The sequence below is a fragment of the Heptranchias perlo genome, chromosome 15 (assembly GCF_035084215.1).
Source record: "Heptranchias perlo isolate sHepPer1 chromosome 15, sHepPer1.hap1, whole genome shotgun sequence".
In the NCBI taxonomy this organism is placed as follows: Eukaryota; Metazoa; Chordata; class Chondrichthyes; order Hexanchiformes; family Hexanchidae; genus Heptranchias; species Heptranchias perlo.
Window position 1 is genome coordinate 15,392,582 of NC_090339.1, and position 25,745 is coordinate 15,418,326.

Consider the following 25,745-nt stretch of genomic DNA (forward strand, 5'->3'; position numbering starts at 1 on the left):
TAGAATCATCAAATTTTACAGCAAAGACGACAGTGCCAGCTCTTTGCTACAGTAATCCTAATCTAATCGCATTGCTCTGCTTTCCCCCATAGCTTTATAACTTCCCTTGCTTCAGATATTTGTCCAAATTTCTTTAAAAAGATACTGTCACATTTAAGAATTTTGACAATTTTTCTACAGAAAAGATTTGGAAAGTTACTTTTAATGTGTTTTAATAGCATTATATAATACTGAAAAGGAGTTTGAGACAGTAGGGAGTTAAGATGTTAATGAAATAGCCTTGATGTTGTTTCCTCAGACTGTAAATAATAAGCAATTTGGTGGCTTATTTCCATCTTTGATAAACACCTCACTTCCATTGTATTGGAAGGTTTTTGATTTATTTCTGATAGTGAGAAATCAGGAAGTAAAGCAGAATATCAATAAACTGTCTAGCTTTTGCAGTAGAGGGTCATTTGAGGTGAAGAGGCAGGCTCAAGGATACAAGGGAGTTGGGCCTTTTTAAGTCATGCAAAACAACTCTCAGAAGTGGGATAATCTACTGCGTTCATTATTTTTGAGTGATCATGTGAACATAAATAGCATTGATTGAATTAAGTGAGTCTGATCATAGCTATTGTTCTGTACATTTATCTTACTGTGGAATAAAGCAGCTGAATGGTTCTAATTACATTTTACCTCATCTAGTGTTAACTTGGTCCACCTTTGAAGAGGCTGATGCAAAAGTCACAGATATCCTGTTCAGGTCACAAGGAGGTTTCATTGTTACACCCCCAAATCGCACTATCATAAGTAAATATAGGTGAGTTAACGCCTATAACAGTAAGATGCTCAGACTGCTTACAGGAGTGAATGAAGCCACCAAATCGGAGGCAGTATCAACGGCAAGAGCAGCATTCCAGGCTCCAACAATCCTTTGCATAAAGAAATTGCTCCTAACACGTCATCTCACTTTGAGTGATAATGTTAAAATGACCCCCACTGATTCCCTTATAGTTTTTCCTTATTCACGCCATCAAAACTCTTCATCTTAAAATCCTTTATTAAATCTCCCTTTAGCCTTCTTTACTCTAGGGGAAATAATCCTAGTATCTCAAGTCTATACTAATAACTGTAGTTTCCCGTTCTTGGCATCATCCTATGCTGGACGCACACTGTGGCTTTAACGTCTCTTCTATAATGGAGGACCCAAAACTGCGCACAGTACACTCTACTGGACGTACTGGCCCAGGAAATGGCCCTGGGGACGCAGGGCAAGCTCCTACTTTCTAAAATGGCCCCACCATAGAAGCTCAAAACTAGCCATCCATGAAGCACTACAGAATTGTATTCCAGGAGTAAAGTGATGGAAGGAGTGATCAATAGTAGTATCAAGCCATACATAATCACTGACACTACAGTTTGGGGTCTATCAAAACCACTTGGCTCCAGAATTCATCACAGCCTTGATCCAAAATGGACGCAAGAGTTGAATGCAAGAAGCGAGGCAAAAGTAGCTGCCCTCATTAACCACGCAGCATTTAATGGAGTATGGCACCAAAAAGTCGAAGCAAAACTTAAGTCAATGGGATCAAAGGGAAAACCTTCCAGTGCCTGAAATCACACTTGACACAAAGCAAGATGGCCAGTCATCACAGTTCCAGGACATCACCAAGGATATGTCCTCAGTCTAAACATCTTAGTAGCTTCATCAGTGACCCTCCCTTCATCGTAAGGTCACGAGTGGGGCTAATTGCTGGTGATTTCACAACACCTCTGAAAATGAAGCTACCCATGCCAGCCTACAGCAGGATCTAGATAACATTCAGGCTTGGGCTAACAAGTGGCAGGTAACCCTCGTGCCACATTAAAGCCAAGTAATGACCATCTCAAACAAGAGGAAGCCCAGTCATCTTCCTCTTAACCTGAAATGGCACCACCATTGCTGAGTCCCCCGCCATCAACGTCCAACGCCTTGGGGATCACCACTGACCAAAAGCTGAATTGGACCAGCCATTAACACCATGGCTACAAAAGCAAAGCAGAGATTGGGGACTTGGTGACAAGTGGCTCACTTCCTGACCCCTCAAAGCCTCTCCACCATCTACAAGGCTCGAGTCAGGACTGTGATGGAATACTCACCTGGATGGGTGCAGCCACAACAACATTCAAGAAACTCAACACCATAAAGGACTGGGAAGTTTTCTTGATTGATGCTTCTGTCACTGGACAGAATATCCAAACCCACCACCGGCACACTGTGGCTACAGTACGTACGATCTACAGGATGCATTGCAGCAAGTTGCCAAGGTTACAGCCCCTCCCTTCCCTGCCACCTACACCACCAAGGACTCAAGTAGCAATGGTGTGGAAACACCATCATCTCAAAAAGTTACACACCATCCTGATCTGGCCATATAGTGCCGTTCCTTCATTGTTGCTGGGTCAATATCCTAGAATTTCCTACCTAACATCATTGTGGGAGTACCATCACCACGAGGACTGCAGCGGTTCAAGGAAAAGGCCCATCATGCTCTTAGGTTAATTAGGAAAGGATGACAAATCACCCACATCCCAGGACAAATTTTTTTTTTTTTTTTTTTTAAAAAGACCTTCATCTTGCTCCCTTGATTCTCTCCCCACCCACTTTCCTGGTCATTGAAAACATCTCTTACTCAAGCACAATTCTCCTCCTTTTCAAAACCAGCATCATCAGCTCCCTCTTCAAAAAGCCCAGCAGAGATACAATGGGCCAAATGGCCTCTTACTGTGCAGTAAATTTCTATGATTATAAAGTACTCTCCCTCCCACCCCTCATTCTACCACTGGTGGCAAAACCTTCAGCTACCTCAGCCTTACTCTCGAGTTCCCTCCACAAAACCCACCATCCCTCCATTCATCTTTAAAAAGCCTTCTGAAAAACCATCTCTTGACCAAGCTTTCAATCACACCTTCTAAATCTCCTACAAGGTTCACCATTTGTTCCTTTCTTCCTCTGTGAAGCATCATTATGTTTTGTCTACATTAAAGGCTATACATCAATGGAAGTAGCGATTACTGTTGGAGCTTTTTCCTTACTTGGAGACATTTGGACCAGCCATGATTTTGAACATTGGAATGAGATCCTCAGCATAACGACACATAGGACCAGTACAGAGAAATTCCGCTCTTAGACCCGTTGCATTTGGAAATTGACCATCATTCGGTATCAAACCTGAAAGCACAACATTAACAAGATATTTATAGAATTACAGGGTACATACAAAGGATATAGAATAAGTAGTGCAGTCAACTTCTGCCTCGGTACATACTGATTCAATCGCATTCTGGTCCACGCACATCACTGTCTAACCATCTTAGAGTATTTAATACACAAATGATCCACAATGCAAAATTCTAATTCAGGACAATTGTTCCTGCTGTACTCAGGTTTTCAATGCTGAACACTTATTGAATAGTTCACGTACATATATTTACCAAGCGGGTAAACAAGGTTGGTGAGCTGCAGGTGCAAATACCCACATGGGAATACGATGTCGTGCGATAACAGAGACCTGGCTCAAAAAAGGGCAGGATTGGGTACTGAATATTCCTGGATACAAGGTGTTCTGGAAAGATAGGGAAGAAAAGAAAGGGGGGATAGCAGTATTGATTAAGGAGAATATTGCAGTACTGGAGGGGTCAAGGACAGACTCTATTTGGTTAGAGTTAAGAAATAAGAGGTGCCATTATATTACTGGGTGTATTCTACAGGCCACCAACTAGTGGGAAGGATATAGAGGTGCAAATTTACAGGGAAATTACAGAGAGGTGCAAAAGCTATAGAGTAGTGATAACTGGGGACTTCAACTATCCTAACATAGACTGGGATAACAATAATATAGGGGGCACAGAGGGGGAGGAATTTTTGAAATGTGTTCAGGATAATTTTCTTAACCAGTACTTTTCCGGCCCAACGAGGAAGGAGGCATTGCTGGACTTGGTTCTAGGGAATGAGGTGGGCCAAGTGGAGCAAGTGGCAGTGGGGGAGCAGCGATCATAGTATCATAGCATTTAGAATAGCTATGGAAAAGGACACGGACCACTCTAAAGTAAAAATACTCAATCGGGCCAATTTCAATGGGATGAGAACAGATCTGGCCCAGGTAAATTGGAATCAAAGATTGGCAGGCAGAACTGTAATTGAACAGTGGGCAGCCTTTAAGGAGGAGATGGTTCGGGTACAGTCTACACACATTCCTACGAGGCAGAAAGGTAGGGCAACTAAAGCCAGAGCTCCCTGGATGACAAAAGAGATAGAAAGTAAGATGAAATGGAAAAAAGGGGCGCATGACAGATGTCAGGTTGATAACACAAATGAGAACCAGGCAGAACATAGAAAGTTCAGAGGGGAAGTGAAAAAGGAAAGAGAGGCAAACAGAGAGTATGAGAATAGACTGGCAGCCAGCACAAAAGGGAATCCAAAAGTCTTCTACTGGTGTGTAAACAGGTAGTAAGAGGAGGTGTGGGGCCAATTAGGGACCATAACGGAGATCTACTCATGGAAGCAGAGGGGATGGCTAAGGTACTAAGTGAGTACTTTGCATCAGGTCTTTACCAAGGAAGAAGATGCTGCCAGAGTCTCAGTAAAGGAAGATATTGTTGAGATACTGGATGGGATAAAAATTGATAAAGAAGAGGTTCTAGAACGGCTAGCTGTAATTAAAGTAGATAAGTCACCCAGTCTGGATGGGATGCATCCTAGGTTGCTGAGGGAAGTAAGGGTGGAAATTGCGGAGGTACTGGCCATAATCTTCCAAACATCCGTAGATATGGGGGTGGTGCTAGAGGACTGGAGAATTGCAAATGTTACACCCTTGTTCAAAAAAGGGTGTAAAAGTAAACCCAGCAACTATAGGCCAGTCAGTTTAACCTCAGTGGTGGGAAAACTTTTAGAACCAATAATCTGGGTCAGAATTAACAGTCACTTGGATGAGAGTGGATTGATAAGGGAAAGTCAACACGGATTTGTTAAAGACAAATCGTGTTTAACTAACTTGATTAAGTTTTTTGATGAGGTAGCAGAGAGGGTAGATAAGGGCAATGCAGTTGATGTTGTGTATGTGGACTTTCAAAAGGCGTTTGATATAGTGTCGCATGGTAGGCTTATCTTCAAGATTGCAGCCAATGGAATAAAGGAGACAATAGCAACATGGATAGAGAATTGGCTAAGGGACAGGAAACAGAGAGTAGAGGTGAACGGTTGCTTTTCGGACTGGAGGGAGGTGCACAGTGGTGTTCCCCAGGGGTCAGTGCTGGGACCACTGCTTTTCTTGATTATATATTAAAGACTTGGACATGGGTGTACAGGGCACAATTTCAAAATGTGCAGATGACACACAACTTGGAAGGGTAGTAAACAGTGAGAAGGATAGTGATAGACTTCGAGAGGACATAGACAGGCTGGTGGCATGGGCAGACACGTGGCAGATGAAATTTAACACTGAAAAATGTAAGGTATTACATTTCGGTAGGAAGAACGAGGAGAGGCAATATAAACGAGGGGGCACAACTCTAAAAGGGGTACAGGAACAGAGAAGTCTGGGGGTACAAATATGCACAAATCGTTGAAGGTGGCAGGACAGGTTGAGAAAGCGGTTCAAATGTACACACAGGATTCTGGGCTTTATAAATAGAGGCAGAGTACAAAAGTATGGAAGTCATGATGATCCTTTATAAAACACTAGTTCAGCCAGTGTCCAATTCTGGTCACCACACTGGAGGAAAGATGTGAAGGCCTTAGAGATGGTGCAGAAGAGATTTACTAGAATGATTCCAGGGATGAGGGACTTCAGTTACGTGGATAAACTGGAGAAGCTGGGGTTGTTCCTCTTGGAACAGAGATGGTTGTGAGGAGATTTGATAGAGGTATTCAAAATCATGAAGGGTCTAAACAGAGTAGATAGAGAGAAACTGTTCCCATTGGCAGAAAGGTCAAGAACCAGAGGACATAGATTTAAGGTGACTGGCAAGAGAACCAAAGGTGACATGAGGGAAAAACATTTTTACACAGTGGGTGGTTAGGATCTGGAATGCACTGCCCGAGGGGGTGGTGGAGGCAGATTCAATTATGGCCTTCAAATGGGAACTGGATAAGTGCTTGAAAGGAAAAAATTTGCAGGGCTACAGGGAAAGGGCAGGGGGGTGGGACTAGCTGGATTGCTCTTGCATAGAGCCGGCGTGGACTCAATGGGCCGAATGGCCTCCATCCGTGCTGTAACCTTTCCATGATTCTATGATTCTGCCTGCAGGCCTTCCCGAGGACAGGTTATTTCAACGTGACCTTCAAGACCGTCGAAGGATGCCTGAAGATGTTCCAGGCCTTCAAGGACATGGGGAAGGAAGCACCATTGTCAATCCTCAATGCTGAACCGCTCTTCGCACTCCTGCAGGAGAAGGAACGGATGCTAACGGTCCACATGTTCAACCCGCATGTACCCGTCATGGATGTTCTGATGTTCCTCAAGCGATACGTGGACAGAGCGTTGACATCGCGGACATGCACGGGATCTAGACCAGCAAGAGGAACATCCAGGCGAAGCTGAGGGCGGATGCTGATGGAAACATCATCCACCTACCATCAAGCTTCGCGATTGGCACGAATCGAGGGTACGTGGTGTATCCGGGGCAGCCGAGTGTGCCGATTGTGCGGCAAACTCGGGCACGAAGCGGCCTCCTGCAAGGCGGTGATCTGCAGGAAGGAGGGCCGCCAGATACTGGACTGTCAGGAGGCCAAGTGCTGCAACCTATGCGGAGAGGCTGGTCACCTGTACAAGGCCTGCCCAAACCGCAAACTAAGCTATGCACGGGCGGCAAGAGGTGAGGTGGCACATGAGAAGAGAGCAGCAGTCCAAAAGGAGGCCAGACCCCTCCCCACCACTGTGGTCCCATGTGACCGGTCCAATGACCAGGAGGAGGACAAAGAGCAGGAAGGGAATGTCAAGGAAACCACCCAAACCTGACACCCAGCCCCAAAGCTACCCGAGAACGCAAAGCCAACGTATGGTGAACCAGGGACGGATGAAGGACTAATCATAAGAGCAAAGAAAAAGAGGAAGCCCTGCAGGACCAGAGGCACGAACGCCAAAGGTGCGGCCAGCGGCAAGAGGAGCTCGAATCCCCAACAGACAACAGCGATCATTCCTTGTACGACGACTAAGGAAAGGGGGGGAATTCCCACCTTCATCAAAGAAAGAGGCAAAACGCAACAGTGACCAGTGACACCGACAATGCACCCCGACTCCAGGAACCTGGGAGCAGCAACATCCAGCTCCAAGGCACCGGGAGCAGCGACGCGCCCAGCCAACCCCAACTCCAGGACGCCGGGAATAGCAAGGTCCCCCAACTCCAGGCAACCGGGAGTAGCAACGCGGAGAGAGCCTCAAACTCTGTGAAACCAGGAGCAACACTATGGACGCGGAGAACAAACCCCCGGTGCTGAACGAGGAGCAGGGCCTGATTGTGGATCTCACAGACACACCGCCCTACAAGACACTGTGTCAACCCCTGAGTGAGGACCCTCCCCCAATGGAGGTCAGGCCTCCTTCCTCAGCCCAAGGACTGTCCAGAAGTTCCTGCACACCACTCAAATGCAGAAACTGGATCCAGGTCCCAAATGGAAGGTACCGTAGATCCTGGACAGATGCAATAGTAAGACCTGAATGTTTGTTTTCTGTTATATTTTAAAATGGATTTAAAAACTGGATCCATAAACGCGTAGCATCAAATGGACTATGCGATGTGCCGCAACCGACCTGCTGTTCTTGCAGGAGTACCTCAGCAACTACCAGCAGTGGTCATGCACGTGGACCCACAGGAAGTCGATCTGGTCAGGAGGCACAGACAATCGTTCCTCGGGCCTGGGGATTCTGCTGCGAGGAGGTCAATTCACCATCAAGGTTAAGGAGGTGGTGGGAAGCCGCCTGCTTGTAGCAGACGTTCTGTACAAGAATGCCCCACTCCAACTGATCAATGTTTAAGTCCCGCACCTCAGGAGTGAGTGGATGGAGGTCTTCCAGCACCTCCCAATACTGCTGGCAACCTCCAAACCGATCGTTCGTGCCAGAGACTTCAGCTACATCATCGATGTGGCTGGATGACCCAGCTGGGGTGGCAGTATACTGGACACCATGTCGGAACTCCCTATAGCGGCGGTGAAAAACAAAGCTTCACGACGTCTTCAGCAATCCTGTAGACAGAGCGCCGCAGAGATACACCAGGTCCGTCCGTTCCAGGATAGACTTCCTTTTTGTGTCCCCAATGCTCAAGGTCAGATCCACCAACATCCAGCCGGTGTTTTTCTCCGACCACTGCCTCCTACTGGCCGAATGTCAATCGCAGGAGGACCAGAGGATGGGCAGGGAGATATGGAAGCTGAACGAGAGACTGTTGACCCCGGAGAACATAGAGAAACTAAAAGAGGGATCACACAGGTTGGAGAACCGTGAAACCCCTCCTCGACGCCACGGAGCACTGGTGGGAAGCGATCAAGGCCAACTTCAAGAGGTTCTCCATCCTCAAAAGGTGAGAGAGACAGAGACGCAGAGACAGAGAGAGACGCAGAGACAGAGAGAGACGCAGAGACAGAGAGAGACGCAGAGACAGAGAGAGACGCAGAGACAGAGAGAGACGCAGAGACAGAGAGAGACGCAGAGACAGAGAGAGACGCAGAGACAGAGAGAGACGCAGAGACAGAGAGAGACGCAGAGACAGAGAGAGACGCAGAGACAGAGAGAGACGCAGAGACAGAGAGAGACGCAGAGACAGAGAGAGACGCAGAGACAGAGAGAGACGCAGAGACAGAGAGAGACGCAGAGACAGAAATTGGCAGCCCATTTCTTTGCTAAATGTCAGCTACAAGATTCTGTCTAAGGCCATCGCCAACACACAAGTCTGCTCTGGAGAGGGTGATCCACCCGGACCAGACCTGTACTGTACCCGACAGGAAGATCTCTGATAGCCTTGTGCTGCTCAGGATTACGATCGCCTACGTGCAGGACAGGAGAGTGAACAGCTGCCTCATCAGCCTGGACCAGGAGAAGGGCTTTGACAGAATATCCCACATGTACACGCTGGACGTGCTCTCCAAAATGGATTTTGGAGAGGAAATCCACGATTGGATCAGACTGCTCTACGCGGACACCCATAGCGCAGTCCTAATCAATGGGTGGGAGTCGGAGAGCTTTCCGATTAGACCTGGAATCTGGCAGGGCCATCCTCTCTCCACGGTCCTGTTAGAATGTTGTATTGAGCCGTTTGCCGCCTCCATCAGGAAGGACGTGGATATCAGGGGTGAGACGATCCCAGGCAGCGGAGAGTCTCAGGTTAAGGCCTCCCTGTACATGGACGACGTCACAGTTTTCTACTCCGACCAGCAGTCGGTCCACGCCAGCAGTCGGTCCACGCACTGATGGGTATCTGTGACCGTTTCACGCTGGCCCAGGGGGCCAGAGTGAACCGAAATAAAAGCGAGGCCGTGTTCTTTGGCAGGTGGGAGACCCAATCCTTTGTCCTCTTCGCTGTCAATTCTGAATACCTAGAGGTGCTGGGGATCTGGTTTGGGGGGCCCCTGGCCCGCAAAAAGAACTGGGAGGAGCGGATCGGCAAGGCCAAACAGAAGCTTGTTATGTGGGTGGGGCGATCCCACTCCATAACTGGCAGGAACCTGGTGATACGGTGTGAGGTACTTGCGGTGTTACTCTATGTGGCCAGGGTCTGGCCCATTCCCCACAACTCTGCCATCAAAGTCACTCGAGCTATCTTCCACTTTGTCTAGAGGTCCAAGGTAAAACGCGTCCGCAAGACCACCGTGTACAAGACCTCAGTCAAAGGCTGGGGGGGGGTGCTGGAGGAGACAAGGCTGTCAGACAGTGGCCGACACGAAACGTTCTGAGAGTCCTGCAAGGGACAGAGAGGGTGGACTTGATTGGTTTCTTTCCCGGCCAGACGGTCGATGCCATTTGGCAGAATGTTTTGTCGCCAGAACTGACCAACAGGCACCAGCATGTAGCCTGGATGGTGGTGAGAAAGGCCCTCCAAGTGCAATCCTTCCAACACGCACAGAATCGCAGCGCCACCATGAAATGCCCTCGAGGCTGTGGCAGGGAGGAGACTGTTATCCACCTCCTGGTGGGCTGCCCTTTTGCGCAGAGAGTATGGAGAGAGATGTGTTGGTATTTGTCCCGGTTCATCCCAAACATTTCGGTAACACAGGACGCTGTGCTCTACGTACGGGCTGTTCCCCGGGACTCAGACAGATATCACCTGCTGCTGGAAGACTATCAACTCGGTGAAAGAGGCCCTTTGGTCTGCCTGAAACCTGCTGGTCTTGCAGCTGAAGGAGCTGTCCACGACAGTGTTGTCGACTGGCATACTCCAAGGTCCAGGAGTACGTGCTACGGGACGCACTGACGCGAGATGCGACCTACCAAAAGTCCTATGGGGAAAGGCCACCATATAAAGCCACCCCACCTCATATTGTACAGAATGAATTAGAAAATATACGGTGTTCTAAAGTTGTAATAATGAGATCAGTGTAAACGATCTGCACTGTATTGCTTTGAACTGCTTTGCTGCATTTTCTGTCCTTTATTTTGAAAAGTGTGTATCCTTAAGTTTTATGGAATAACATAAATTTGAAATAAGAAAAACGATTGAGCCTGTCGTTTTGATGTTATGCTTATAAAGCTATGTAGGACCCTCAAAAGCAGCCTCCTTCCCTGTATGGTCATTCCAGTAGCGTGAATCATGAAGAGCATTTCTATACATCGCAAAATAATTCCTTCACAAACAGTGGGTGAGGAAGTGGCTGTGACTTCAAACCGAGAACTGCTCTTGATCCTGTGAAACTACCCAATAGACTAGGAAATCTACATTCTGAGTCCACTGCATAGATTTGCAAAGTTGGGTATTTCTAGAGTCACTCAGTCCAGTTTGAAGTCATCCATCCATCCCCTATGACAGCCAATGTTAGAAAAAAAAAGCATAGCTGTAAAATTGGAGATCCTATGCTAGAAATGTGGCAAGAAAAATAGGCTAATATTGCATACTGTATCCGTGTGGAGAAACTAGGTTTAAACGTCTCTTGTACTTTAAACAAAATAACCTGAACTCGGCTAAACAGGAAATGTAATATAGTTAATGCAACAAGTACTTACAAGTAATATTTATTCTATAACTGAGAGCCAACAGGCAATTTAATGGGAAGTTTGAAATTATCTGATTGAAAAAAAGGAAAGCATTAAAGTGGAACACTAGAACATAGAGCAGCCTTAAATAAACAGTTATGCCTCAATTCTGAACTTTCGCTAAAATAATTTAGACGTCACAACAAATACCAATATCATATTCAGAATGCAGAATCTGATGTACACCACAAAACCAGTTCAGAGTTCGAGATAATTCTTACCTGTTGTAGGCTTGTGTCCAAAAATTCCATTGTAGAAGGCAGGCATTCGAATGCTTCCACCGATGTCAGAACCCACGCCCATTACTGACCCGGCTGCAGCAATAATGCATCCCTCACCACCTGCAGAATAAAAAATAAAAAATTCTTAGCATTTTTTTCTACTTTGTTTAAATATTCCAGAGTTTAAGAGCATCTTACCACCCTAAATGGTGAAATTGCTTTTATGTAACATAGAACAAAGAAAGGCAACATCATAAATTATGTTCTTCAAGAGAGGACAGACAAAATTGGCAGAAAAAAAAACAAGAAATACTGTCATCTTAGGGGGTGGGATTTTTATCTCAGATAGCTTTTTTAACACACTTGTCCCATCCAATCCAAGAATGCCCATTCAGTCTTCTCGATAAGTTATGTTTAGTAGCATACCGTTACTTTATTTTTGTGAATGTGGACTCAAGGTGAGGAACGTTAGTGTTGGAAAAGCTTTCCATTTCAGGCATTTAGTGTCCACATCAAGGACTCCCATATCAGGCATAACGTTGCTCGATGCTTGGTCTCTCTATTTCAGCCGTTTTCAAACTGGAAATCATGGACACTTGGGGGTCTGAGAGAAGGAATCATAACCTGAAATCTGAATATTTTGATTCTGTTGCAGGACAAATCCAATCCGTCCAAATAATGCCCCATCAGTCTACTCTCAATCATCAGCAAAGTGATAGCACTGTCGACGACACCTTCCATCAAGCGGCACTTACTCACCAATAACCTGCTCACCGATGCTCAGTTTGGGGTCCACCAGGACCACTCGGCTCCAGACCTCATTACAGCCTTGGTCCAAACATGGACAGAAGAGCTGAATTCCAGAGGTGAGGTGAGAGTGACTGCCCTTGACATCAAGGCAGCATTTGACCTAGTGTGGCACCAAGGAGCCCTAGTAAAATTGAAGTCAATGGGAATCAGGGGGAAAACTCTCCAGTGGCTGGAGTCACACCTAGCACAAAGGAAGATGGTAGTGGTTGTTGGAGGCCAATCATCTCAGCCCCAGGACATTGCTGCAGGAGTTCCTCAGGGCAGTGTCCTAGCCCAACCATCTTCAGCTGCTTCACCAATGACCTTCCCTTCATCATAAGGTCAGAAATGGGGATGTTCGCTGATGAGTGCACAGTGTTCAGTTCCATTCACAACCCCTCAGATAATGAAGCAGTCTGTGCCCACATGCAGCAAGGGCTTCGGCTGATAACAGGCAAGTAACATTTGCGCCAGACAAGTTACACCCTTGTTCAAAAAAGGGTGTAAAGATAAACCCAGCAACTATAGGCCAGTCAGTTTAACCTCAGTGGTGGGGGAACTTTTAGAAATGATAATCTGGGACAGAATTAACAGTCACTTGGACGAGGGTGGATTGATTAGGGAAAGCCAGCACGGATTCGTTAAAGGCAAATCATGTTTAACTAACCTGATAGAGTTTTTTAATGAGGTAACAGAGAGGGTAGATGAAGACAATGCAGTTGATGTGGTGTATATGGATTTTCAAAGGTGTTTGATAAAGTGCCGCACGGTAGGCTTATCATCAAGATTGCGGCCCATGGAATAAAGGGGGCAGTAGCAACATGAATACAGATTTGGATAAGGGACAGGAAACAGAGCATAGTGGGAATGGTTGTTTCTCGGACTGGAGGGAGGTGCACAGTGGTGTTCCCCAGGGGTCAAGTCTGGGACCACTGCTTTTCTTGATATATATTAATGACTTGGACTTGGACGTACAGGGCACAATTTCAAAGTGTGCAGATGACACACAACTTGGAAGGGTAGTAAACAGTGAGGAGGGTAGTGATAGACTTCAAGAGGATATAGACAGTCTGGTGGCATGGGCAGACACATAGCAGATGAAATTTAATGCAGAAAATGCAAAGTGATACATTTCGGTAGGAAGAACGAGGAGAGGCAATATAAACTAGAAGGCACAACTCTAATAGAGGTAAACATAACATAAGAACATAAGAACATAAGAAATTGGAGCAGGAGTAGGCCAATCGGCCCCTCGAGCCTGCTCCGCCATTCAATAAGATCATGGCTGATCTGATCCCAACCACAAATCTAAAGAACACAAGAAGTCGGAGCAGGACCCGGCCACATAGCCCCTGGGCCCTCTCCGCCACCCACAGGGCATTGACCGATCCGAACTCAGCTTCATGTAAAGGAATAGAGAGATCTGGGGTAGACGTTGAAGGTGGCAGGGCCGGTTGAGAAAGTGGTTAAAAAAGCATACGGGATCCTGGGCATTATAAACAGAGGCATAGAGTACAAAAGTATGGAAGTCATACAAAACAATGGTTCAACCACAGCTGGAGTATTGTATCCAGTTCTGGGCACCGCACTTCAGGAAAGATGTGAAGGCTTAGAAAGGGTGAAGAAGAGATTTACTAGAATGATTCCAGAGATGAGGGACTTTAGTTACTTGGCTAGACTGGAGAAGCTGGGGTTGTTCTCCTTGGAACAGAGACGGTTGCAATTTGATAGAGGTATTCAAAATCATGAAGGGTCTAGACAGAATAGATAGAGAGAAACTGTTCCCAATGGCGGACGGGTCAAGGACCAGAGGGCATAGATTTAAATTGATTGGAAAAAGAACCAAAGATGACATGAGGAAAAACCTTTTTACACAGTGAGTGGTTAGGATCTGGAATGCCTGAGGGGGTGGTGGAGGCAGATTCAATCATGGCCTTCAAAAGGGAACTGGATAAGTACGTGAAAGGAAAAAATTTGCAGGGCTACGGGGAAAGGGCGGGAGAGTGAGACTAGCTGGATTGCTCTTGCATAGAGCCGGTGTGGACTCGCTGGGCCAAATAGAAAATAGGAGCAGGAGTAGGCCATTCGGCCCTTCGAGCCTGCTCCGCCATTCAATATGGTCATGGCTGATCCTCTATCTCAATACCATATTCCCACTCTCTCCCCATACCCCTTGATGCCTTTTGTGTCTAGAAATCTATCTAGCTCCTTCTTAAATATATTCAGTGACTTGGCCTCCACAGCCTTCTGTGGTAGAGAATTCCACAGGTGCACCATCCTTTGAGCGAAGGAATTTCTCTTCATCTCAGTCCTAAATGTCCTACCCCTCGTTCTAGACCCCCCAGCCAGGGGAAACATTCTCCCTGAATCCAGTCTGTCTAGCCCTGTTAGAATTTTATATGTTTCAATGAGATCCCCTCTCATTCTTCTAAACTCGAGTGAATACATGCCGAGTCGACCCAATTTCTCCATACAACAGTCCTGACATCCCAGGAATCAGTCTGGTGAACCTTCGCTGCACTCCCTCTATGACAAGTATATCCTTTCTTAGGAAAGGAGACCAAAACTGCACACAATACTCCAAGTGTGGTCTCACCAAGGCTCTGTATAACTGCAGTAAGACATAATTGCTCCTGTACTCAAATCCTCTTACAATGAAGGTCAACATACCATTTGGCTTGCTGCACCTGCATGTTTGCTTTCAGTGACCCAGGTGCCTTTGTACATCAACATTTCCCAATCGGTCACCATTTAAATAGTATCCTGCCTTTCTGTTTTTCCTTCTGAAATGGATAACTTCACATTTATCCACGTTATACTGTATCGGCCATGTATTTGCCCACTCAATCAACTTGTCTAAATCACCTTGAAGCCTCTTTGCATCCTCCTCACAACTCACGATCCCACCTAGTTTTGTGTCGTCAGCAAACTTGGAAATATCACATTTGGTTCCCTCATCCAAATCATTGATATATATTGTGAATAGCTGGGGCCCAAGCACTGATCCCTGCGGTACCCCACTGGTCACCGCCTGGTCTCCTTCCGTGCTGTAACCTATGATTCTATAGCAAGCAGACAGAAGAGATTTTCATGTTCATCAGTCTGGACTGGATTTGAACTCAGGTCCCAGAGGTGAAGTGCCAGTATCTATCCTTTAGGTTTTCAAACTGAGGACATCAGATTTTTGACTGTCTGAAATTTCTGTATTTGTGGACTTGCTATCAGCTTTTTCTGCTGCTTTATACTAACGAAAATGTTTTCTGCAACAGTAGCACTGTTTTCCTTTGAGCAGCTAACATTGTCTCAGAAGTTAGGACACGTCCCCCACCGAGAAAAGTTTGAAAACCTCTAGTCTAAATCACTGCACCAAGTTCCTGTACTGTTACAGAACATAGGAACAGGAGTAGGGCATTCAGCCCCTCGAGCTTGTTCCACCATTCAATTAGATCATGGCTGATCAGTATCTTAACTCCATTTATCCGCCTTGGTTCCGTAACCCTTAATACCCTTGTCTAACAAAAATCTATCAATCTCAGTTTTTAAATTTTCAATTGACCTAGCCATAACAGCTTTTTTGTTTTTGGGGGGGGGGGGGGGGGGAGGAGGAGAAGAGTTCCAGATTTCCACTACCGTTTGTGTGAAGAAGTGCTTTCTGACATCACCCCTGAATGGCCTAGCTCTAATTTTAAGGTTATGGCCCCTTGTTCTGGACTCTCCCAACAGAGGAAAATATTTTTCTCTATCAACCCAATCAAATTCTTTAATCATCTTAAACACCTCAATTAGATCACTCCTTAATCTTCTATAGTCAAGGGAATACAAGCCTAGCCTATGCAATAATTTAACCTTTCAGCCCCAGTATCATTCTGGTGAATCTGGGCTGCACCCCCCCAAGGCCAATATATCCTTCCTGAGGTGCAGTGCCTAGAACTGAATGCAGTACTCCAGATGGGGTCTAACCAGAACTCTGTACAGCTGTAGCATAACTTCATCCCCTTTGTATTCTAGCCCCTTTGAGGTAAAGGCCAACATTCCATTAACCTTTTTAATTATTTTTTGTACCTGTCCACTTGCTTTTAGTGTTTGCTGACACCTGAATCTCTTTGCTCAACCACACTTCCTAGCTTCTCACCATTTAGAAAATACTCTGATCAATTTTTCTTAGGTCAAAAGTGGATGGCCTCATACCTTCCCACACTGAACTCGATCTGCCACAGTTTTGCCCACTCACTTAATCTAACAACGTCCTTTGTAACTTTCTGCTCACATCTACACTATTACTATGTCACCTAACTTAGTGTTGTCAGCAAACTAGTTACGAAGAATGAAGAAAATACAATCTTATTTTCCTGTAGCTTAATGCTCACCTGAGCTTCCACCCACAATTCGATCCACATTGTATGGGTTTCTGGTTATCCCGTACAAATTGTTACTAGATTCGTACCACATACACAGTTCACTGCAGTTTGTAACACCTAATGGGATGGCACCAGCTTTTCTGAGATTAGTCACAACAGCAGCATCTGTTAGGGCTATCACATTCTTACGGCTTACAAGACCAGAAGAATTGGGCAAACCTGGGGAAAAATGTGTAAAATAAGTTAATAGCACAAGGACAGTATCACATAAAAACAATAAGCCACCTATAAACTTCATAAGTTTAGATGAATCGCCGCTTTGATGAGCATAATACTGCAGTGCAGATAACAGGGTATCTATTTTCCCAAAGTTTGAGAAGAAAAGTTCACTTCTTTGGAGGATTATTGAATTCATACACTGAGCCAATTGTAAACCACATAATGAGATGACTTCCCTTCAAGTTGTTTTTGATAAAAGCAACTAATGTCTAAGCAATTGATGTCTTAAGAAATTCTGGACATCATGTTATATGGTAGCAGGCTCTTGTGCCACATTGGAGCATTAGCATGTTTTTAAAACACTAAAAAAAATAGAACACTATCAAATACCCTCCCTGCAATGCCAGAAAGCCTGGTGGAAGCAGTGTATATAATGGGTGCCTACTTGAAGAATAAAGAGAATCTTATAAGGTAGGTAATTTTTCTTTCTTTCTCATTTGGCATCCTCCACACACAACTGGAGTGTGTCCTCGCAGTATTCAGGATAAGAAGGAGGGAGTTCTGGTAGAGGAGTGGGAAGGGAGTGTTTGGGATTCCAGCCAAAACCAGCATTACCCAACTCTGGTCAAAGTATGCAGATTTATCAAAATAGCATGTTTATGTACACTTGTTTTAAGCAGACAGCCACGGAATGGGCGAGTGACCTTTTGCAGAGCTAGTAGGCTTCCTGCCATAGAGATGACAATGGGGAATGCATTCCGCTGACGACTCATTTTTTAGACTTGTTTGCCAATGAAATGTGGCCTGTACTGTTGAATTTGATGGATTTATTCAATCCATTTAAAAGGGCAGCACTCGGAGTATTTGGAACCACAGTGACATGCCAGCTCAGCTTATGAGGAAGGATAAAATGAAGGGATCATGATTTCTTGACCTAAAAGAAAACATATCAGAACTGACAGGAAACCCAGGTGACCATTTAAGTGTGCTGACATACCTTCTAATGCAAATGCCTCTTTGACTGTGAAAGGAACACCGAGGTAAGGAACACTCTCCTCCAGCGATTTCTCATCTTCACTCCCTTCAGCAAGCCTGTTGTCCACCTGCTGGGCCTCTTTCAAGGCAGCTGAAAACCTAGAGAGGCAATGAATATCACAATGTGGTTTTTGGAAAATGAAGGATATAAAAATACAATGCTAAAGCTTTGTGACATGGAAGTCAAAATTATAGGCTTACAGAACATTCATGGAAAAATAATATTTGAAGCAAATTTATAAAAGTTCCACACTTCTTAAATTAAACAGCATACTATTATAAGCAAGGGGTGATATCACCCCATCACTGCTGTTCCACAAATCAGCCTGTAGAACAGTCAAGGGTAAATAGATATTTTACCACAAGAGCTGTTGTTCATACCAACAGGTGTGGCATCTGCCTCCTTGACTATAGATCACAACATCTAAATGTACATAAATGACTTTTCATGTGTGCTGAGATATAATACAACAGAAGATTTTTAATTTTTATTTTCTATTGTTATATCAATTTGCCAACAAATTTTAAATCGCACTAGAGTTGGGTGAGCGGGGAAGCAGCAGCTGAACAGCAGATTGGGTCAAGCTGGAAGCAGTGGCTGTGTAATGTTGGCTGGTTGAAGAAATATTTATCTAATATAATTAAGAATGTTCAAGAAAGGTTTCATCTCTTTTTAAATTGAAATGTGGCATTCAGCAATGTGCAGCTGAAATGTATTAAACTACATTTTAAAGTGTTCTTTCCCACTTCCTTTCTTTTTAATTATCAAAAATATACCAAAATTAAAATCTGTTAAAACACAGGGAATGATTTCACAAACTTACAATTCACATTAGGAACAGATTCAATGGATTATATCGAAAGACGTTCTCACTGTTAATACTTCAAAATATATAATTGTTCTTTGATTTAAATTAAGATTCAAGCTCTGCTATTTTTAAATAAAAATCAAAAATTAACTTTTCCAAAAAAAGAAAAAGCCCATGAATAATGTAAGAGGAGATTAACTAGTTTATGGGATTTGGAACCACAATAATGACCAGCATAACAAGGTGCTGCTAACATGAAGGACCTGTAAGGATCCCAATTCTGATAAAGCATTGCATGTGAGATAGAGAAATAAGACAATAGCGATGTGGCAGAGGGCATCACTCAATGAAACAGAATTAGCCAATCTGCAAACTAAATATGTTATTGGTTTCAATAGATAAATTATTCTAGTTATATTTTATTGATAACAAATTCCAGTTATATCTTAGAAACTTTAAAAAATATTCTCCATATTTTGATTAATATTCTAGAATTTATTTTTGTGGAACGCCAATCTTAATCCAGAGAGAACAGTTTTTTCTTCCCTTTTCTCCTCCATTTTTCTCCCCTCCCTTTCTAAGGACATTGATCCCTTGCCGAGATATAGTTCCATGAGCCACAGGCACTCTCCAGTACCTGACGCCCACATCCCATGAACGAATCAAAAAAAAATCCAAGTGACCTCTTGTGTGAGCCTCAACAGTGAGCATCAGCAAGCTATTTCTTTGCAAGGGGCATCACAGCAAACTCTAATATTATCATCCAATATCTACACCCATACAGTTCTAGCAAAGGGCACTTGATGGAGATGAGGGGTAGGCTGAGGTCAATTGCAGCACCTCTAACATTGATCTGCTGTCTTTTTTAAAAAAAGACACTCAGATTATGATCATAGGCATAACAATATTGTGTTATCTTTAGCAAACTGTACATAAAATGAACCTTACCTCTCTGCAACAAGAGCATTGACTATGGGATTAACATCTTTGATTCTGCTGATATATGCTTGTATGACGTCTACACACTTTACCTAAAACAAACACAAGAGATGATTTGTTAAACTGAACATAGTTCATGACATTAGCTCACACCAATATCACAATTATGAAATTACAACTGATCTATACAGAGACACATGCTGATCAGCTATTTTTCCTGCTTGTGATGGAGGAGGAGGACATAGACTGAATACAGCAAAGAAACAGGCCATTTGGCCTATTATGTCTGTGCTGGGGTTTTTCTCCACAAGCCACCAAGTCTAAATGCCTCTCCATTGTAATTCTATAGAAAGAACCCCTGGCCACCAAACTTTCCATCAACAATGACTCCATCCAATCAATGATCCTACCTCTTGCCTAAAGGTCACAGACTGAGCTGTTAATCAAAGACACTACCCCAAGCTGGAGCCAGGTGACATGGGAACAGCCCCTCAACCACCCTGAAACAAAATCAGTACGAATGGACAGAGCTCTAAGCGAAAAATAACTGCAGATGCTAGACATTTGAAACAAAACCAGAAAATGTTGGAAACACTCAAATGAGCAGTCAGCATCTATGGAGAGAACAGACGAGTTAACTCTGACCAAGAGTCCACATCTGAAGCGTTAAATTCATTTGATCACTCCATAGATGCTGACTGACCTGGGTGTTTCCAGCATCTTCTGTTTTTGTTTGAGAACTTAACACATGCTAGCTTACACAAAAGTAAGATAACTGCACCCCCAATTTAGGTTTAAAGATGTGTAACTCTTATTTAAAAAAAAAAATCACAACTTTAAACAGGCTGCCTGTGATCTGTCCTGCTCTTCTGGATCCTAAATCTCACATAGTTTCCATGACTTTAACATAGAAAACAAAACTATAATACTTCAAAGAAAATAATGTTTTGACCAGTTTCAAAATTAATATTTACATCAAATGATGGCCATACACCCATAAATAAGAACTTGCATTTATATAGCACCTTTCACATCCACAAGATGTCCCAAAACACTTTACAACCAAAGAAGTTCTTTTGAAGTGTAGTCACTGTTGTAATGTAGGAAATGCAGCAGCCAATTTGCACACAGCAAGGTCCCACAAACAGTAATGAGATAAATAATCGGATAATCTGTTTTGGTGATGTTGGTCGAGGGATAAATATTGGCCAGGACACCAGGGAGAACTCCCCTGCTCCTCTTCGAAATAGTACCATGGGATCTTTTATATCCACCTGAGAAGGCAGGTGGGGTCTCGGTTCAATGTCTCATCTGAAAGATGGCACCTCCAACAGAGCAACACTTCCTCAGTTAGGGTTGCCAACTCTGGTTGGACATATTCCTGGAGCGTCATCATATGACCTCATGTCTCCAACTACCCTGCCCCAACACTGCTGCCGTTGGTCACCCAACATGACCATCCTCGCAGTGCATCACCTTCCCCCACCAAATGGAAAGCAAATAGACTCATTACCCAATTGGATGATTCTTGACTGTCAGTCAAACAGCTTTTTTTTCTCCTTATATCCAGTACTTTTTTAACTAGTAAACAAAAGTGTTCAAAGAAAATTTTTTAAAACAAAGAATTTTTTATCGCCCCTCTGATTTTTCTCCTGTGTTGCTGGTAGCAGTGTCTTGGAGATGAGTCTTTAATTCCTGTTGACTCCAGGGCAATCCTGGAGGGTTGGTAACCCTAATCTCAGTACTATGCTGGAATGTCAGCCTAGATTTTGTGCTCCAGTCTCTGGAGTGGGACCTGAACCCATTGACTCAGAGGCGAGAGTGCTACCAACTGAGCCAAGGTTGACACTAGGTTGGTTAAAATAATTGAAACACTAATATAGTAAACAGGGAAACGAGCCACGGTGAAATGTCTTCCGGGTAAACGCAGACCGTGTACTAACGATATTTAGATGCGCACTTCTGCCATTTTCAAAAGGTCCTTGGGGTTTTGTTGGTCGTTGATATCGATTTCCGCGTTGGGACAACTTGAGCGTTATGTCAGGCAACCGCAGCACACGGGGGTAACATGGCGGAACCAGCGACGGTATCCCACCACCCCCACCCTCCCCCTTGGGGATCAACGCTCCTTTTGTACCTGTCTTCGCCGAATCCTGCGGGCTAACTCCACCCCGGAGAGCAGAAGGAGCGGCCGAACCGCCGGCGGCACCGGCCGGAAATTCCTGGGGCGGAAAGACTGGAAGAGCGAGAGAAGGGCGAGCAGGAAGCGGGAGACGGCGCCCAGCAGAATCGCGAGGCTGCGCTCGAGCACCGAGCTGGACATGGCTCGCGGCCGAAGGCGGGGATTCAAACCCACGGACGTTGGGGAACCGGAGCCCGAGCTCGAGCTCGAGCCGTCACAACAACAACACCAGCAGCGGCGAGCGAGACCAGCATGCACTGAGGGAGGAGTCGGTCTGCGCTCATCGCATTGGAGGATCCCTGAGAGTCCAACACCTTCTCCGGATCGGAGATCCTGCAATCTGTAAAGCCAATTCGGTTGTGTTGTCTCCTCACAAATTATTCGAGGGGAGTGAGCAGAAATGAAGAGGATGGGTCAAGGCACTGGTGCCAATACACATCACTCACCTTACCTACCAGACTCTGGGTGACAGGAAAACTCACTGAGAATGAACGAACTTGCGTTTATATAGCACCTTTCACACTCTCAGGAGGTCCCAAATCGCTTTACAGCTAATTAAGTACTTTTGAAGTGTAGTCACTGTTGTAATGTAGGAAATTTGCGCACAGCAAGATCAACAAACGGCAATGAGATAACGTTTTTAGTGATATTGGTTGATGGATAAATATTGGCCAGGATACCGGGGAGAACTCCCCTGCTGTTCAACAGGCTATGGGATCTTTTACATCCATCAAAGATGGCAGACGGGGCTTCAGTTTAACATCAGCACCTCCGACAGTGCAGCACTCCCTCAGTACTGCACTGCACTGAAATGTTGGCCTGGATTATGTGCTCAAGTCTCCGGAATGGGACTTGAACTATGACTTTTTGACTCAGGTGAGAGCGCTACCACTGAGCTACAGCTAACACTTCTACAAAGGACAACCTGTTCAAACACAAGAGCACCTTCTTTACCCAAAACCACTCTTAATTCACTTTCACTGCCACAAGGGCTTCTGCTAGATTTCAAGGACACTTCATTTAAAGGGGGCAAGGCATCATCAATTCTCATTGTCATGGCATGCAGAACTGCAAAGGGGAGGTTTCCATGACACTCACGGGCCTGTAACATTGTCTTCTCTCCTTCCAAAGGAAAAGCAGCAGCCAACCAGTGCTACAGAGGGCAATCGGGGGAGCACCACCATCTGAAAATCCTGAGTCCACAGGAAGAGATGGTGTTAGACTTAATATGCAGATGTACAGGAGAGCCTGTAGCGGAGGGCAAGACTGGACAATGATCATCATATGTAGTTTCAGCTTCATGTGATTTCTCAAAAGTATTGCAATACCCTTACAGTCACTTGCTATTTTTTTGAAGGGCAAACGTCACTGTATGAATAGCTAAACAAGCTCTTCTGTCTTTGCCATCACGGGTGCATTGAAGGAAGTAGCCAGCCATAAAAGTGACTGCCTGGGCACATCTAGATCCGTAACTTCTGCCATGTTCTCACCAACTCTTGTCACTTGTTAAGTCACTGAGCACTATTAAGAATGAGGACCTGGGAGTGGAAGAGAGAAAGTGCTGTTCCTCCACGAAATACTTCAACAGAATGATGATTCAGGAACAGAGATCTCATGTGCAGGCAGTGTGATGGTGTCCATGCATATTGTTGAACTGATGTATATGTGGGGAGAACAGGCACGAGCTAAGCGACTTTATTTGGTGAGTCAACCTTTATCGAAGGCTCTGGGCTATCAGTTGGGCTGTCCTTGCTCTGTCATCTGACTGCCGACTTTCCTGTTCCACTTCTTCTCCTTGTGCACCCTTCTCGTGCTGTAGAAATGACTAAGTAAAACACACGTGGCCTGGAGACCGTGGCGTGTGAGTGTCTATGTGTAGGGAACAGATACCATCGATGATGCCTGATGCTACGAGCTTTCAACCGAGCCTCTTCCATGCCTTTATCCTCCTCTTCATAATATCAAAATAAATGTAGTCCCACTGAGAAATCCGTGTCCAGAGTGTAAAATTGTACTTTGAACAAAAATCCTGATTCAATCCTCCCAAAGTACCAAAAAGATTGCTATGCGGCAAAGAAACAACAACCTTCAGTGGCAGCACACAAAATGGCCTCTTCACTGTTGTATCTGCCTTAGGGATACCATGCAGCAGCTCATACTGCCACTTTTCTTTATCCTGATAGCAGAGAAACATGGGGAGACATCAAGGAAACCCTATTGTTTTCTGTGGTCTAGGAGTCTGCAAGATGGCCCTTAAAAAAAACTTACCTGCAGCTCCTGAAATTCTGAGCAAAGAGCACAGCAACATATGTCTTTTGGAGCCTTAAAAACTGCCAGTGCTTGTGGCTTGCCGTAAACAGGCCTCAATGCCAATTTCAAACAGACATTCTTTTCTCCCTCAGAAGCAAAAGAGAATTGGGACAAGGATTCAGCAGTATACCTCCCCACCCCATTTTTGTAAGAGCAGTGGCAGGCAATGTGACTATAGTGGTTTCACAGTCCAGCCCAATGGTGTCCTTATTCAACATTCACACATGCAGCTTCCAGCAAAGGTCATTGAACAGTGCTGGATCTAGTTCTGGGGAATGAAGTGGGGCAAGTGGAGCATGTTTCAGTGGGGGAGCATTTGAGGGATCATAATATCATTAGGTTTAGAATAGTTATGGAAAAGGACAAGGAACAATCAAATGTAAAAATGCTTAATTGGAGGAGGGCAAATCTCAGTGAGTTAAGGGATCTTGCCAGGGTGGATTGGAATCAAAAATTGGAAGACAAAACAGTAATTGAACAATGGGAGGCCTTCAAAGAGGAGTTGGTTCAGGTACAGAGCAGACACATCCCTATGAGGGGGAAAGGAAGGGCATCCAAAACTAGAGCTCCCAGGATGACTATAAATATAGAGGTTAAAATGAAACAGAAATAGGAGGCTTATGATGAATGTAAGGTTCATAAAAATCAGTAGAGAACCAGGCTGAATATAGAAAGAACAGAGGAGATCTAAAAAATGGAATAAGAGGGGCAAAGAGAGAGTATGAGAATAGGTTAGCAGCTAAAATAAAAGGGAATCCATAAATAGTAAAAGGGTAGACAAAGGAAAAATGGGACCAAATAGGGACAAAAAAGAAGATCTTCTTGTGGAGACACAGGGAATGGCTGAGGCACTAACTGAATACTTTACATCTGTCTTCACTAGAAAAGAGGATGCTGCCATTGTAGCAGTAAAGGAGAAGACAGTAGTGATATTGGATAGGATAAAAATAGATAAAGAGGAGGCACTCCGGACCCCATGAAATCTCATGGCATCAGGTCAAACATGGGCAAGGAAACCTCCTGCTGATTGCCACCTACCGTCCTCCCTCAGCTGATGAATCAGTCCTCCTCCATGTTGAGCACCACTTGGAGGAAGCACTGAGGGTAGCAGGGGCACAAAATGTACTCTGGGTGGGGGACTTCAATGTCCATCACCAAGAGTGGCTTGGTAGCACCACTACTGACCGAGCTGGCCGCGTCCTGAAGGACATAGCTGCCAGACTGGGCCTGCGGCAGGTGGTGAGCGAACCAACACGAGGGAAAAACTTACTTGACCTCGTCCTCACCAATCTACCTGTCGCAAATGCATCTGTCCATGACAGTATTGGTAGGAGTGACCACTGCACAGTCTTCGTGGAGACGAAGTCCCGTCTTCGCACTGAGGGCACCGTCCAACGTGTTGTGTGGCACGACCACCGTGCTAACAGATCTGGCAGCTCAAAACTGGGCATCCATGAGGTGCTATGGGCCATCAGCAGCAACAGAATTGTATTCCAGCACAATCTGTAACCTTATGGCCCGGCATATTCCTCACTCTACCATTACCAATAAGCCAGGGGATAAACCCTGGTTCAATGAGGAGTGCAGAAGAGCATGCCAGGAGCAGCACCAGGCGTACCTAAAAATAAGGTGCCAACCTGGTGAAGCGACAACTCAGGACTACATGCATGCTAAACAGT

At 44.9% G+C, this 25,745-nt stretch overlaps 1 protein-coding gene across 1 annotated transcript in view; it reads right to left on the reverse strand.

Annotated features, from left to right (window-relative positions):
- faah2a (fatty acid amide hydrolase 2a) overlaps positions 1–22,015 on the reverse strand; it is a 42,769-nt gene extending 20,754 nt beyond the window's left edge. The window contains exons 1-6 of the mRNA XM_067996867.1: positions 21,712–22,015; positions 19,584–19,666; positions 17,789–17,925; positions 16,582–16,791; positions 11,426–11,545; positions 3,058–3,193 (exon numbers count right to left, since the gene is read on the reverse strand). Of these exons, the coding sequence (XP_067852968.1) occupies positions 3,058–3,193; positions 11,426–11,545; positions 16,582–16,791; positions 17,789–17,925; positions 19,584–19,666; positions 21,712–21,897 (872 nt within the window). The 5' untranslated portion in view covers positions 21,898–22,015. The remainder of the gene's footprint in view (positions 1–3,057; positions 3,194–11,425; positions 11,546–16,581; positions 16,792–17,788; positions 17,926–19,583; positions 19,667–21,711) is intronic.
- Positions 22,016–25,745: the final 3,730 nt, after the last annotated feature.